Source organism: Pteropus medius, unplaced genomic scaffold, assembly GCF_902729225.1.
Source record: "Pteropus medius unplaced genomic scaffold, Ma_sr-lr_union100, whole genome shotgun sequence".
Lineage (NCBI taxonomy): Eukaryota > Metazoa > Chordata > Mammalia > Chiroptera > Pteropodidae > Pteropus > Pteropus medius.
The window spans coordinates 5,618,229-5,632,906 of record NW_024342257.1 but is presented as its reverse complement, the minus strand read 5'-3'; the positions used below and the strand labels follow the sequence as shown (position 1 = coordinate 5,632,906).

Below are 14,678 nucleotides of genomic sequence, written 5' to 3'. Positions count from 1 at the left end.
AGTACCTGTTCAAGGTGAATACTGAATAGTTGTAATCATTATTACATGATTTGCGATAATAGCCATAGGAATATCAATCTTTACATTTATGTAAACCTTTACAGTTGTCAAATCATGGCCAAAGAGTATATCATTTGAACCTGGGGGCAGGGAGTGGGATTGTAAAAGAGAGTGATCATATATCAGCTTAATTTTCATATATGAGAACTAAGACACAGAGAGTTTATATGATTTGTCTGAGAGCATTTAGCAAGTAAATGGGAGAGCTGGGCCTTCAACTCTAATGATAATGAACACTAATGATTTGCTGCATCAGTAAAGTTAATATAGCCTGCTTTGTGAATTTTCCTAAGATACTTTATCTGCCTTCACCAAGCCGTCTTCTTCAATGCTCTTCCTATAATTGAGAACTGTTTTTTTTTTTCCTCCCCCCGAGGATGAATTCTGAGTCATCTCTTCTATATGGTTTCTCAAATCAGGCCAGTCATGGAAATGTGGTCCCCTTTGATTCCAGCATAATAAAGTAATGGTAATACAGATTTTTAGTTTGTGATGCTTCTGAGCACACCTTACTATTATTTCCAATAAGCATCCATAATTTAATTATTGTAACAAGTCTATATACTCTGGTCTTTGGATTTTAAGAAATAAGCATTTGTAGTCATTTCTAATGTGAGAAGAGATGTGACATATAAATGTATCCAGCTTCAATAACTATATGGTTTTAGTTATTTCATAGCCAGCATATTCATAAATATGCATATTACATCAAATCAAATTATCTGTTCCGTTTTTAGAAAATATTGAAAAAAATGATATGGATGTGGCAGGTTATAGAAGGTAGCGATTGAAGCATTGATACATGTAAAACCAAGTAAGGCTATTTAAAACCACACATAAATAGATGTGTTTTTAACTGTGTTCTCTGCAAAAACATTAAAGAATGTCCCTGGTATTTTGCTTTCTATATTTAGGGCTTTATCTTTTAAAAGTTGTTAGAAGAGATGACAACTGTATCCCGGTACAATTAGATTCTAGGGAAAGGTGACAGATTTTAAACTGCAAATCAATTTGGATACATAGTACATTGATTGCCTCAAGAAGCATCTCATGATCCTCTAATATAAATGTCACTTTTAATACTAAAATGTAGATAAAATTATATACAAAAAATATTCCATTTATATCCTGGTCAAATGTGAATAAAATGGAGTTTTAGATGCTCTGTGCTAAAAAACACTGACTTGCCAAGCTTTGTGACTTGAGGGATCTTGTCAAGGGTTTCTACAAAATTTATATTATGAGACATTTGTTAAATAGAAACTGGGACAGTGGGGAAAAGACATGTGGCAAACATTATTTTTGGGATGTGATTTTACAAGAGTCATGTCACACAGATGGAAAGAATCTAGAATTCAGTTAGCTTTGGTTCATGTAAAATGTCCCCTTGAATAGTGGAACTGGAATTTTCAGTGCTCCAAGACATTTTGGTTACATCATTTATAGCTACATCTCACCACATCTAAACATGCATTATAGTTCAAAATATGTTGTCAAGCAAGAAAGTCACTGGTAAGTATCCAAAACTTATCAAATGCACAAACAAAATGAGTTCCTTCTTGGCAGATGCTTAGCTGAATTCCATACATAAGTATATAATGGTTTTCTGCAGAGGGTTTCTTAAAGCATTGACACTAGCACTATAAACAATACTATAATTTTGTTCACGGCTTCTCGACTAGAACAAAATGCAAAAGGAGCAAAGCCAGTTCTTCTGAGGGCCTTTGCTCTTTTCTTTAGACTATACACTTAGACTTTTCACACAGTTTCAGAAAGGTATTCAGGAGAGATTCATTCCTATGAGTTTAGAAATAACTATAACATGGACTCTGTTGATGATAAGTCATTCATGTCACTTAGATGTTACATTATAGTAAACACAGTGTTCTGCATACCATCTAAATAATTTACATTTGTGATCCAAGTACCAGGTACTTAGTTCAAACTTAGTATATGATTGAATGAATTGAAATAGTTTTATATATTTCCTAACTGTGTCTATCAAGAGGGCCTACCAGCAACAATGCTCTGATAGGATTCTAGGGCTAATGCAGGGGATATACAAAATGATCCTCGAGTATCTTTTAGAGCCAGAAAGTAAGTGCTTAAGAAACAAAATGATAGCAGTATGTCAATGTGACATAGGAGCCAACTAAAAGAGCTCCCAAAGTCTAAAGCTGAAACAATTTTAGCACCAAAATAATTAAAATAGTATTGAAATATTACCTAAAGTATAAAATCATTACTGATGTTCCATTCAGATACCAATGATTGAAAAATAAATTAATGCAGATGAATGAACAAGTCTCCCATACACATGAATTTCAAATAATTTATGTAGATATTCTCCCATCAAGGAGGCTCAGCATAAGTCCCCATTCCTTAAGTGTTGACTACACATAATGACTTCCTTAAAACGAGTATACAGTATGACTGCTGGTAGGACTGCGAATTGGTACAGCCACTATGGAAAACAGTATGGAGGTTCCTCAAAAAACTAAGAATTGATCTACCATATGATCCAGCAATCTATCTACTGGGTATTTACCCCAAAAGACTTGAAAACCCATATCCGAAAAGATATTTGCACACCGATATTCATAGCAACATTATTTACAGTGGCCAGGACATAGAAGCAACCCAAGTGTCCTACGATAGATGATTGGATAAAGAAGCTATGGTGCATATATACAGTAGAATACTACTCAACCATAAGAAGAGATGAAATACTGCCATTTGCAACAACATGGATGGATCTTGAGATAATTACCCTAAGCGAAATAAACCAGACAGAAAAGAGTGAAAATCACATGATATCACTTATATGTGAGATGTAAACCTAAAAGCAACAAATGAACAGGACAGACAAACAGAGACTCATGGACATGGACTATAGACTAGTGGTTACCAGAGAGTAGGGGGTTGGGGAGGGTGAGTAAAATGGGTTAAGAGATCAAATATAGGGGTAAGGGGAGGGTGAAGTCGGTAAAGAGGATCAAATATATGGTAGCTGAAGGAAACTGGATTTTGGGTGGTAAACACAATAGAATATACACATGTCAAATTATAATGTACACCTGAAAATTATATAATTGTATTAACCAATGTTACCCCAATAAACTTAATTTAAAAAAAATAAAAATAAAATATAGCTGCTTGAAGCAATAAAAAAAAATTCTATCTTTCACTAAATGTATTGATTGTAGGAGAAATAGCAAATGAGTAGCTAGATTGATGCTAAGGAGGTATTTGATAAAATCCAACATCCATTCCTAATTTTAAAGACTTTTTAAAAATATGTAGATTTTTATGCTTTCACATGATAGAAATATATAAATATATGACCAAATCCAGCATTATATTCACTGGTGAAACACAAGATGCATTCCCATTAACTTCTGGAACAAGGTAAGGATTTCCTGCCACCACAACAATTTAACACTGCTCTGGAGGAACTGACCCACTCAATTAGGCAGGACACATAAATAAGGAGGATAAGTGCTGGAAATGCAGAGGCAAGATTCCACTGCTTTTAGATTATTACCTAGAAAAAGCTAAGAGAATCAATTAGAAAAACTATTAGAAACTTAAGGAGATTAGAAAAAAATAGTGTTTAAAAATCAAGTGAAACTAGTCTGCATAGTATGATATTGGATACCTGTCATTATACATTTGTCCAAACCTGTAGAATGTACAACATCAAGAGTGAACCCTAATGGACTTTGGGTGACAACGATGTGTCAGTGTAGGCTCATCAGTTATAACAAATGTCTCACTCTGGTGGGGGATGTTTATGGGGAAGGCTGTCGGGGTGGGAGCAGAGGGTATATGGAGAATCTCTACCTTTTACTTAATTTTGCTGTGAACCTAAAACTTCTTCAAAAAATAGAATCTAAAAAAATAAAGAGTACAGTATGGAAATGGAGGGTAATCTTACAGTGGAGAAAGCTGAAAAACACTACGTAAGTCAGGTGATCAAGGTTAGCATCAGTAATAAGTCACCTAGTATGTACCCTTGATATGATGTAATAAGAATCATACTTTATCTGTTTTCTTCCTCCCAAGAACTTACAACCTAACTCTAACCATGAGAAAATAATCAGACATGCCTAAAATGAAAAACATTCTAAAAAAGAAATACCTGATCAGTATTTCTCAAAACAGTCAAAATCATCAAAACTAAGGAAATTCTGAGAAACTGCTAGTCTAAAGGAGCCTAGGAGACATGATGTCTAAATTTAATGTGGGATCCTGGATGGATTCCTCAGACAGAAAAAGACATTAACTAAAAACTAAGTAAATTTGATTAAAGAATGAACTTAATATTAATGTGTCAGTATTGGCTCATTAGTTGTGGCAGGTGTACCGTGTTAATGTAGGATATTAGCAATAAGGGAAACTGAGTGCAGAGGATACAGCAATTCTCTGTACTAGCAACACTAAAACAATTCTAAAATTAAGTTTGTTTAAAAAGCATATCACTTCATTATCATAGAACTAAACAATAACAATGATTTGTTTTTCTGAAGATAAAATCCAAAATATTAAGATGGTGAAGTACTTGTTTCTTTAAAATAAACACTTAGCTAAAATGTACACTTAAAGCTTACACCCTCTCATAATCACTCTTTTCTATTTTATCTTGTTCATCTGCAATATTTTGTTGTTGCTATAAGCTTTCTGGTATCACCCTTAAGATGGTAGAAATTGATATCTTGTCATTTGAAAATTTTGTGGAAGGAAGAAAGAGGAGGCAGCATTTCAAATTCTACACCTTTTCCCTAGAATAACAAATGCTCCATGACACAACTATACTTGAGGGAATTCACATGAGAAGAATGGTTTCAATACATCACAGCTTTCCATCATGTTGATCCCAGTCAAGATAAGAGCAATAATTTCTCCCTCAAAACAGTCATGTTAACAGCTAGAATAGAATGTGTTCATGCTTGAATTTTATTGAGAAGGAAGGATATCATATTACATACATTTGCTAGAGCTAGATATTTTCAGGAAATTGTAGAATATCACTGAATTTCTCCATAAAACCTCTTTGTCTCTTAGTTGGCCTGTAAATTAGATTGTACTGCAGCTGTTCTCTATATTATCATTCAATGTGAAACCGTAAAACTTAGTGTGATAATTAAAGGTATTGTTTATAATATATGTAGGCTATTATTATTTTATAATTTAGTAACTGTTTGTTATCTTGAATCCTTTAAGTAGCTTTATAAGAGGCATTTAATTTAGTAGCGTGGTACTTAAAATTACATTAGGTAGTGTGAACAAAGAACACCCAGTTTCTTTTTATAGGGGCCTCATCCAAGTATTCAGACCTTTGTAGAAGAGTTGGGTACTTCAGATTGAGTCTTGGAGCAATTGTCAGCTATTTCAAAAAGGATTTTCAACTCAAGTGCATGTGTCTATGAGAATCCATCTACAGTTAGACATATCATTGAAAATTCAATGAAATGATTTGTAAGATAGAGTAGGTCTCTTAAATAACTAGCCTTGGCAATATCTATCTACAATAGAAATTACACTGTGAAACATTAAAAGATACTTTTAATTAACAAATTCATATTGACTTTTACCTGAGCATGTTCCCTGAAAAATGGTATAAATAAAATGTTTCAAGGAGAAAAATTGATATGATGACTGGTTTACAACAGTGTAATAATATGAATATTTTGTATTGTTTTTGGCTTTTCCTTTTTACCTCAGAGCCTTAGCATCTGCTATTCCTTCTGTTTGGAGCATTCAGTCAACTTTTGACTCTTTGTTACTCTCATCTTATTTAACTCCTTCATCTGGCTAGCTCTGATTTATCCATTAGGTCTCAGATTATCTATTGGTATCTCAAAGTCGACTTTCCATTCTGAATTAGGTCCTTCATTATACCTTTCATAGCATCCTGTACTTTTCCTTCAATATTCCAATTATAATTATATACTCACTTGTTTGATATTTGTGTAATAACTGTTATCTTTACTAGACCATAATCTCCATGGCATATAACATGGTGTTGGGCACATAACGTGATCAAAGGGGAGCTGATTTTTTTTTTTAAGAATGAATGAACACATAAGATTACCAACAGGGTTGTCACAATTTATATCTAATCTTTATACAAAATTAGCAGACTTTATACAAGTAGAGATACAGAGAATCAGGTGTATCTTCTATAATAGAAACAGAAGGTAAGCCACAATACTTTTAAACAAAGAGTATTTGAGCAAGAGACTTTGTTGGTGTTACTTATTCTATTTTCTCAGTGTTCTTTATCTTTTGAGAAAAGAACACAGATTCTGCAATTCTGAAGGCCTCTGACATCAATTGTCTTATGTCAGTACCTTCTTCCAATTCCCCTGTGAAGTTATTCGAAACCTTATATTTTTACTTTTAAATTTCTGACTTTTTTTTACATAACTGTGACCATTATCACAATAATTCCTTTTTAAAGTTAAATTTTAATTTTTAAAATTTTCTCCACCCCTCCCCTTTGGCAACCATCAGCTTGTTCTCTATATCTCTGGGTTTGTTTCTGTTTTGTTTATTCATTTTTTTAGATTTCATACATGAGATCATATGGTATTTGTCTTTCTCTGACTTATTTCACTTAGCATAATAACCTCTAGGTCCATCCATGTTGTTACAAATAGCAAGAGTTCATTCTTTTTTATTGCTGAGTAATATTCCATTGTGTATATGTGTGTGTCTATGTGTGTGTATATACAAATATATCACATCTTCTTTATCCATTCATCTGTTGATGCACATCTAGGTTGCTTTTACATCTTGGTTATTGCTGAATAATGCCGCCATGAACATAAGGGTGCATCTATCTTTTTGAATTAGTATTTTTATTTTCTTTAGATAGGTACCCAGAATTGGAATTGCTGTATCATATGGCAGTTCTCATTTTAATTTTTTTTTGAGGAATCTCTATTGTTTCCCATTATGGCTATACTAATTTACAATTCCTCCAAGAGTGTACAAGGGTTCCCTTTCTCCAAATCCTTACCAGCACTTGTTATTTGTTGATTTATTGATGATAGACATTCTGACAGGCGTGAAGGGATAGTACACTGTGGTTTTAATTTGTGTTTCCCTAGTGATTAGTGATAGTGAAAATCTTTTCATATGTCTGTTGGCTATCTGTATGTCCTATTGGGAGTAATTTCTATTCAGATCCTCTGCCCATTTTTTAACTGGCTTGTTTACCTTTTTGGTATTAAGTTGCATGAGTTCTTTATATATTTTGTATATGAACCCTTTATCAGATGTATCACTTGAAAATGTCTTCTCCCATTAAGTAGGATATCTTTTTAACTTGTTGTTGATTTCCTTTCTGTACAAAAACTTTTAGTGTAATGTAGTCTCATTTGTTGATTTTTTTTTTCTTTTGTTTCTCTCACTTGAGGAGATATATCCAAAAAGATACTGCCAAGAGCCATGTCAAAGAGTTTACTACCTATGTATTCTTCTAGGAGTTTTATGGTTTCAGGTCTAACATTTAAGTCTTTAATCCATTTCGAGTTTATTTTTGTATATGGTTTAAGAAAGTGGTCCAATTTCATTTTTTACATGGATCTGTGATTTTAATTATTGGTCTCAAAACTCCTATGCTACCTCACCCTGCCTTAATCTTAGTAGATAATCTTGACACCTACATTTGAGTGAAAATAAAGGCTATAAAGTGAGAAATACTTCAACTTTCTCCCTTTCATCTCTCTCCACCCCTACTCCTCCCACAAAAAGCCGGCAGCCATATGCTTTTTAATTTTTTTAATTTTTTCTCTTACAAGAAGCATTTTCCACCTGTGACTTTAATTTGGTTCTTCTCTGTTTCCTCTATGGTTTTGCTGTATCTATCTCCTTTCTTTTCTATCTTCTTAAAACTTGTTTATATTTTATCCTTTTTATCAAACTATGAATATGTTCATTCATTCTATAAAAATTAATGAAAAACATCCTTTTCTTTAATTCTGCATCCCTCATTATAGTTACCTTTGTATTCCTTTACTTTTCATCTCATATGAGTCTGTCTACCCTATGTCTCTACTTTCTCACCTCTCAATTAGTTTTTAACCTACTGTCAATTGGTTAACACAAGCAAGAACACAGCAAATGAAATGCAGGAAACTATCGCCAAGAGTCCGTAACATCTGTTGCATTAAGTTTATGATAGGTACATGCGTTTGGTTGACTTAGAGAGTCAAAATCAAGATTGATACTGACAAAAAATCTATGATATGGCTGATCATCTTTTTATTCTATTTAAAATACTTTATTGGCTTTCTAAAACTTATAAGACAGTATCCAAGATTTGATTTTATTTTTTAACATTGAGAGCGTTATTTCATTTTTATATTTTATACCAATTATGTAGCAGTACTATATAGGAAATATAATCAATAATATTGTATTAACTATGTATAGTGCCAGGTGGGCAATATCAAAAATTTTTAAATGACCTAAGAGGGCCTCCATGATTGAGCTATTTCCTGTCTATGCCTCTTCACCTGCTGCCATTGCCCTCTTGCACTTTAGGCTTCATCAGCACTAAATACATGATACTTTCAGAATCCTGTGTGTGTGTGTGTGTGTGCGCGTGTGTGTGTGTGTTTTACATATTGTTTCCTATGCCTAAAATGTCTTTCACTTCTCACTTCCTGGGTAAACTCCTGTTTATCCTTCAAAATCCTGTACAGACATCATAAACTCCAGGTAGCTTTTCTGAATGTCCTTCTCCCCCAGAGTTACCCATCCTATCCATTCATTCGTTTCTTTATTATTGGGCAAATATTTATTGAGTACTTAGTGTAGTCCAAATGCCATGTTAGGTACTGAGAGCACAATGGTCAATAAGAAAGATCAAACATGGCCTTTTACCCTTCTTGGCTTTATATTTAGCAGTGGGTACACACACACAAACACAATATACACATATCCAACAAATTATACAAATGAAATAATCACTAATTTACAAAGTGCTATGAATAAAAGAAACAAGGAACTGGGATACAGTATAATAAAGAGGAGTGGTAGACATAGAGGCAACCTACATTAGTATGAGGTTGTGCCATATGAAATTGCTTGTATTTGACTGTTTTGTATTATATAATTGGCAGTTTGATGTGGTTCAATGTAATATTTGCCTTTCTGATGAATTGACATTTAAACTTAGACATGAAGGATGATATGAAACTGGCCGTGATGGCTAAGCTTGGAGCTTAGTATATTCCACAAACCAAGAGAAGACTGGAGAAGATAGAATTGAGAAGAGGGATGAGTGACTTTAGATGGAAGTAAGGGAGATCATACAGGACCTTTATAGGAGTTTGGATTTGATTCTTACTAAAGTGTGAAGCCGCTGGAGTATTTTAAGGCCCTTCTTATTGCAGCGTAGGACCAGAATGGAAAAAGGAGTAGAAATAGGGCAATCAATTTAGGAGTTGATATAAGGAGGCAATATAGTGTTGTGTTAGGTATGAAGGGTTTGGAGTCAGGCCACCTTGTTTTAAATATGTGGTGACAGAAAGAAATCTAACTATGGGAGGGGAACACACAATGCATATATATAGTATATATATATATATATATATATATATATATATATACACACACACACACACACACATACATACGTATATATATATACATACATATACATATATATATATACATACATATATATATATACATATCTGTCTTACTGTTCAATTGTACACCCGAAACTTAACGAGATTTCATTAACCAATGTCATAATTAATTAATTAATTAATTAATTCTGGTTCTGACATTTATTAACTATTACTTTATGTAAGTTACTCAAATTCTTGAAGCCTCAATTTCTCTCTCTGTGAATTAGGGAGAATAATAGAATCAGTCTCATAGTATAAATCTAGAGATTGAATGACATAATCCATTACAAAACACTAAGCATTCCCTGGTAAAAAAAAATAAACAGCAGTAGTAACTAGAGATTAATAGTCCATGTGAGAGATGATAGTGCCTGGACTAACTTAGTGACAGTATACTTGGAGAGAAGTGAATGGATACGAGACTTATTGTGGAGGTTTAAACAGCGGGACTTAGTAAAGGATTAAATGTGAGTGCTGAGGGAGATTTTTTGAAGGATCTTTTTCAGGTGTTTCTGAATTTCTAGATTTCTTTCAAAGAATGGAGTGGATTGTCCTGCACTTTTGTAAGTTAGAGAGGTCTGCCTGGTATAAAATTTAGCAATAAAAGTTTTCTCTCTCTTTATACCATATAAAGCAGAATGAAAGAAAAAAAATACATGTTATACAATATAAAGGGAATGCTTATTAAAAATTTTAGATAACAAAAGTATATGAGGTATATCAGACACTTTGTTGTATTTATGCACAATGTCTAAAATATGCAAAAATATTAAATATGTATATTCTTTGTTCCCAAGATCTAAGATTTTGAAATTTTCTACTGTACTGTGTGATAGATGGTGAACCATTAAACTTATGTGTTTATTTTGTCTTACATTAAAGTTGTTTAGTAATCATTTCATCTGCTTCTCTCACAGGATGGAGCCCAGTTGGTATACCAGCAGTTGAAGAACTTAAAGAGGGTGTCTAACTGTAATCTCCTTAGCAACTGAGAGTCTGCTCTGGGAACCATTAGGCACCATGGGAAAGCGGGATAATAGGGTAGCCTATATGAATCCTATAGCAATGGCCAGATGGAGGGGCCCAAGTCAGTCTGCAGGCCCAACAATACAAGATTATCTCAATCGACCAAGGCCCACATGGGAAGAAGTGAAGAAACAATTAGAAAATAAAAAGAAAGGCTCTAAGGCTTTAGCTGAATTTGAAGAAAAAATGAACGAGAATTGGAAGAAAGAACTAGAAAAAAGCAGAGAGAAAGTCTTAAGTGGAAATGAAAGTTCATCCAAAAAAAGAGAAAGAAAGAAAAAGAAAAAGAAGAAATCTTGTCGGTCTTCGTCTTCATCAAGCTCTGATTCTTCAAGCAGCTCTTCAGATTCTGAAAATGAAGAAAAGAAACAAGTAAAAAAGAGAAAGAAAAAGAAGAGCCATTCACACAAGTCATCAGAAAGCTCTACATATGAATCTGAATCAGAGAGCAAGGAATCTGGGAAAAAGAAAAAGAAGTCAAAGGACGAAACAGAGAAAGAAAAATATATTAGAAGTGTCAGCAAAAAAAGAAAGAAGATTTATCCTGAAGATAAGCCTTTATCATCGGAGTCCTCATCAGAATCAGATTATGAAGAAGAATTTCAAGCCAAAAAGAAGAGAAGATGTGAAGAACGAGAAAAAGCAGTGGAAAAAGCAAAGAAGAAGAAGAAGAAGCAGCACAAAAAACACAGTAAGAAGAAGAAAAAGAAGTCGAATTAAGTCACAAGTCAGGATAACATCAAGAAAAAAGGCAAAATTTCCCTATTTAAAAAAAAGCAAGATCTAAAGTGAACTTCAACTGTGAATGTTAGGGCACATTTACCAAAATGCATGAGTTTCCCTGTGTTAATAGAATTATTATTGGACTTTGAGTTGCCAGTCAAATGCCACTGTGCCAAAAAGGGCCATAATTGTTGCCTGCAGCTTAAATATAGGATTTTGTTTGTGTGTTTTTCCTTCCAGTGTATTAATTACTCTGAGAACTAAAATGCTGTTGTCACACTAGTGGTTAAAACGTTTTCAATTAAAGTAAAATGTTTTAGACAATAAATTTTGACAAAGTATATCTAATATTAAAATTATCTAATTTGGATACATCTTTAAAATACAATCTGAAATATCCAGACAACGATAGTTGACATTTTTGAAGCATGGACTTAACATTGATGTCTTAAAATACTTTTGAAGATTAGTTTAGTTTAGTTTACTTTTCTCCTTAAGAAACTTTTGTTTACATGGGGAAAGGGCTTGTGGGGGAAAAAAGAGTTTGCTATCACTTTGGCTAGCTGAATAGTGTGCCTTTGATCCTTACACATTCTATTTTTGCCAGTGCAGCAGCCATTCTTTTCTTAGTGAAATTCTGAGATATTGTTGTATGCTGTTTCAAGTGAACAAGAAAGACAGCAACTTAGTAGTATAAGTAAGCCCCCAATTCTATGAAATTTACCTCTACTTCAAAGTACTGAATAGTATTTAGCATTAGAGTATTACATGATTTGAATTAACTTTGATACCCTTTGGAGGGGAATAATTTTAAATAGACCCTGGTATTTTTTGATTAATAAAGATTCTGAAATATTTTGCATGTTTTATACTATTCAGTTTTGATTATCCAGGGATGTTCTGTATAACCAGTAATCCTTTTTTTTATATGATTTATGCTTAAGATACAAGTTTCAAGTTTGTAATTTCTTAATCTTACCATATTAATTTAATTACCGTGTTTAATTGCACACTTGCCAAAATACTTAGCATGTAAAAAGAAGGTTTTTAAAAAATATTTAATGCCTTCATATTGAAGCTGGTTTACTGTAAGCAAGTTGAGTGCCAGGTATCTTGTATGCTGTGTGTCTTGTAACATAAAACTACTGCCACACTCTTAGTAAATGTGCTGTTTAAAAGTTTGTTGTCTTAAGCATTAATATTGAATTAAAATAGAAGTTAAATTTAGGAGATAATGATATCATTGATCTTCCTATGTCATGTTTTACTAATATTTGGTACCTCATTTCTGTTGCTGATTCACGTTTATCACTAATGCTGAAATGAGTTGAAAATTATTTTTACTTTACATTTTTATATATTAAGTAATGTGGATTATAAATTGATGCCTCAAAAAACACCTATTACAGAGGATATGTTCATTGTAATGTCATATGTACAAAATATTTTGGCATGATGAGAGAGTCAATAGCTATTTTTTTAAATAGATTTCATGTCAGCTCCCTTGGATCACAAGCAATTATAATTATACAAAACATCTAGTAGATAAATAATATATTGGCTCCCAAAAGTTTTGAAATGGAAATAACAAAATTTCTCAGTAAGGATCATGGAAAAGTATAAATGTAATGCCAAATGTAAGCTTCATAACATTATCTGTTTCCTAAGAATATATCTATATCTATATAAAATTATTATATTTAAGGGGTATTTTGTATCCATATAGAGTTTTTCAAAATTGTTGTTCAATAAAATATGAAAAAAGCTTATATTATTTGTAGAATGTGGCAAAGATTATTAAATATCTATGTGCTCCCATCACTTCCCAGCCCCTTGTAGTTAGGCTATGCCATTTGACTACTTCTAGCAGAAGGATTGCAGAGAGATTGTGAACAGAAGTGATGTGTTGTTTTGATATTGGAGCGATAAAAGTCCTGTGTGGATCCTCCAGCTCTCTCATTACCTGCCACAGTGACCTGAAAGCAATGTACTCCACATGGCATACATACAAGATGGATGCAACCTGGATCTCTAAGTCACTGTCTGTAAAGAACCTCCCCTGGAGAGCTGATGAATTCGCGGTGAATGTTTTCAGAGTAAGAAATAAACTGTTACGTGTTAAGCCACTGAGATTCGGGGTCTTCTTTGTTACTACAGTATCACCTAACCTAATCTGACTAATAACATAGGGCTCTAGAATGTTTGTTTCAGTTTTTACATAAAATAACTCACATATCTTCTATCACATCTAAGTAGTCTGCAGTTTCAGAGGGATTTTTTTATGCATAGTAGAAGGAAATGTTAGTTCATTTACAACGATTTTTATGTAATAACTAAAGAAGAGAGTAGTCTAACATAGTATTTCATGCTTATCAGCAATGCTGACAAAATAAGAAATAAAGTTTCATTATTCCTCTGATTGTAGCCAAAACAATCTTCCGATAAGTGATTTGTGAAGGAAATTTAAAAAGCACTCATGGGGTCCTGATAAGAGGAATGCTATTTTATACATATAAATATAGATGATATGGTAAAGAAAAGTGATATGGGAATATGTGGACAATGAGCTAAGTAGATTTAGGTGAACATTTAATATGTAGCCTCCAGACTGAGTGAAAAATATATCCCTTATGTGAAAACTACTAAAGTTATTATTAGTAATTTGCTTTATGTAACTCTAAGAATAATAGCTTTAGCCATAACATTCAACAAATGTTGACTGTAGAAAGGGAAGCAGTGATGAAGTCAATAAGAAAGTAGATGGGAGAGAGGAAAAACAATACAATCTAGATTAGGAATGTAGCTGCAATCACAAGAAGAAGAATTTGAAAGATCTCAGCCTGAAGATGAAAGATTAGATTGGAGGTAAGGAGAATGAATAAAATTTGGGGTTCTGGTTTTGTATTTTGTGATAATTCCTTTGATTATAAATTTATCTTGAGAAAGTTGTACCTTTGACATTGTAACTCTATAGTCATTTCCTTTTTGACCATTTTTATTTTACAAAAAGCAATATTCTGATGTAGATTTATAGCTACTTTATGACTCATGAAAATTGTAGCCAAACAAAACATGTCTATGTACTTCAGAGCTGAACTGACTTTCCTAGTCCTTCCTGAGTTCCAAACAAAATGTGTTCTTTCTTCAAATTACTCCATCACTTTTACTTGTCTCTTTCATGACACTTACCTTAATTTACTTTGTATTATATATTTTGTGTAC

At 32.9% G+C, this 14,678-nt stretch overlaps 1 protein-coding gene across 1 annotated transcript in view; it reads left to right on the top strand.

Annotated features, from left to right (window-relative positions):
* FAM133A (family with sequence similarity 133 member A) overlaps window positions 1-13,569 on the top strand; it is a 45,869-nt gene extending 32,300 nt beyond the window's left edge. The window contains exon 4 of the mRNA XM_039859253.1: window positions 10,625-13,569. Within this exon, the coding sequence (XP_039715187.1) occupies window positions 10,728-11,453 (726 nt within the window). The 5' untranslated portion in view covers window positions 10,625-10,727 and the 3' untranslated portion in view covers window positions 11,454-13,569. The remainder of the gene's footprint in view (window positions 1-10,624) is intronic.
* The last annotated feature ends 1,109 nt before the right edge of the window (window positions 13,570-14,678 follow it).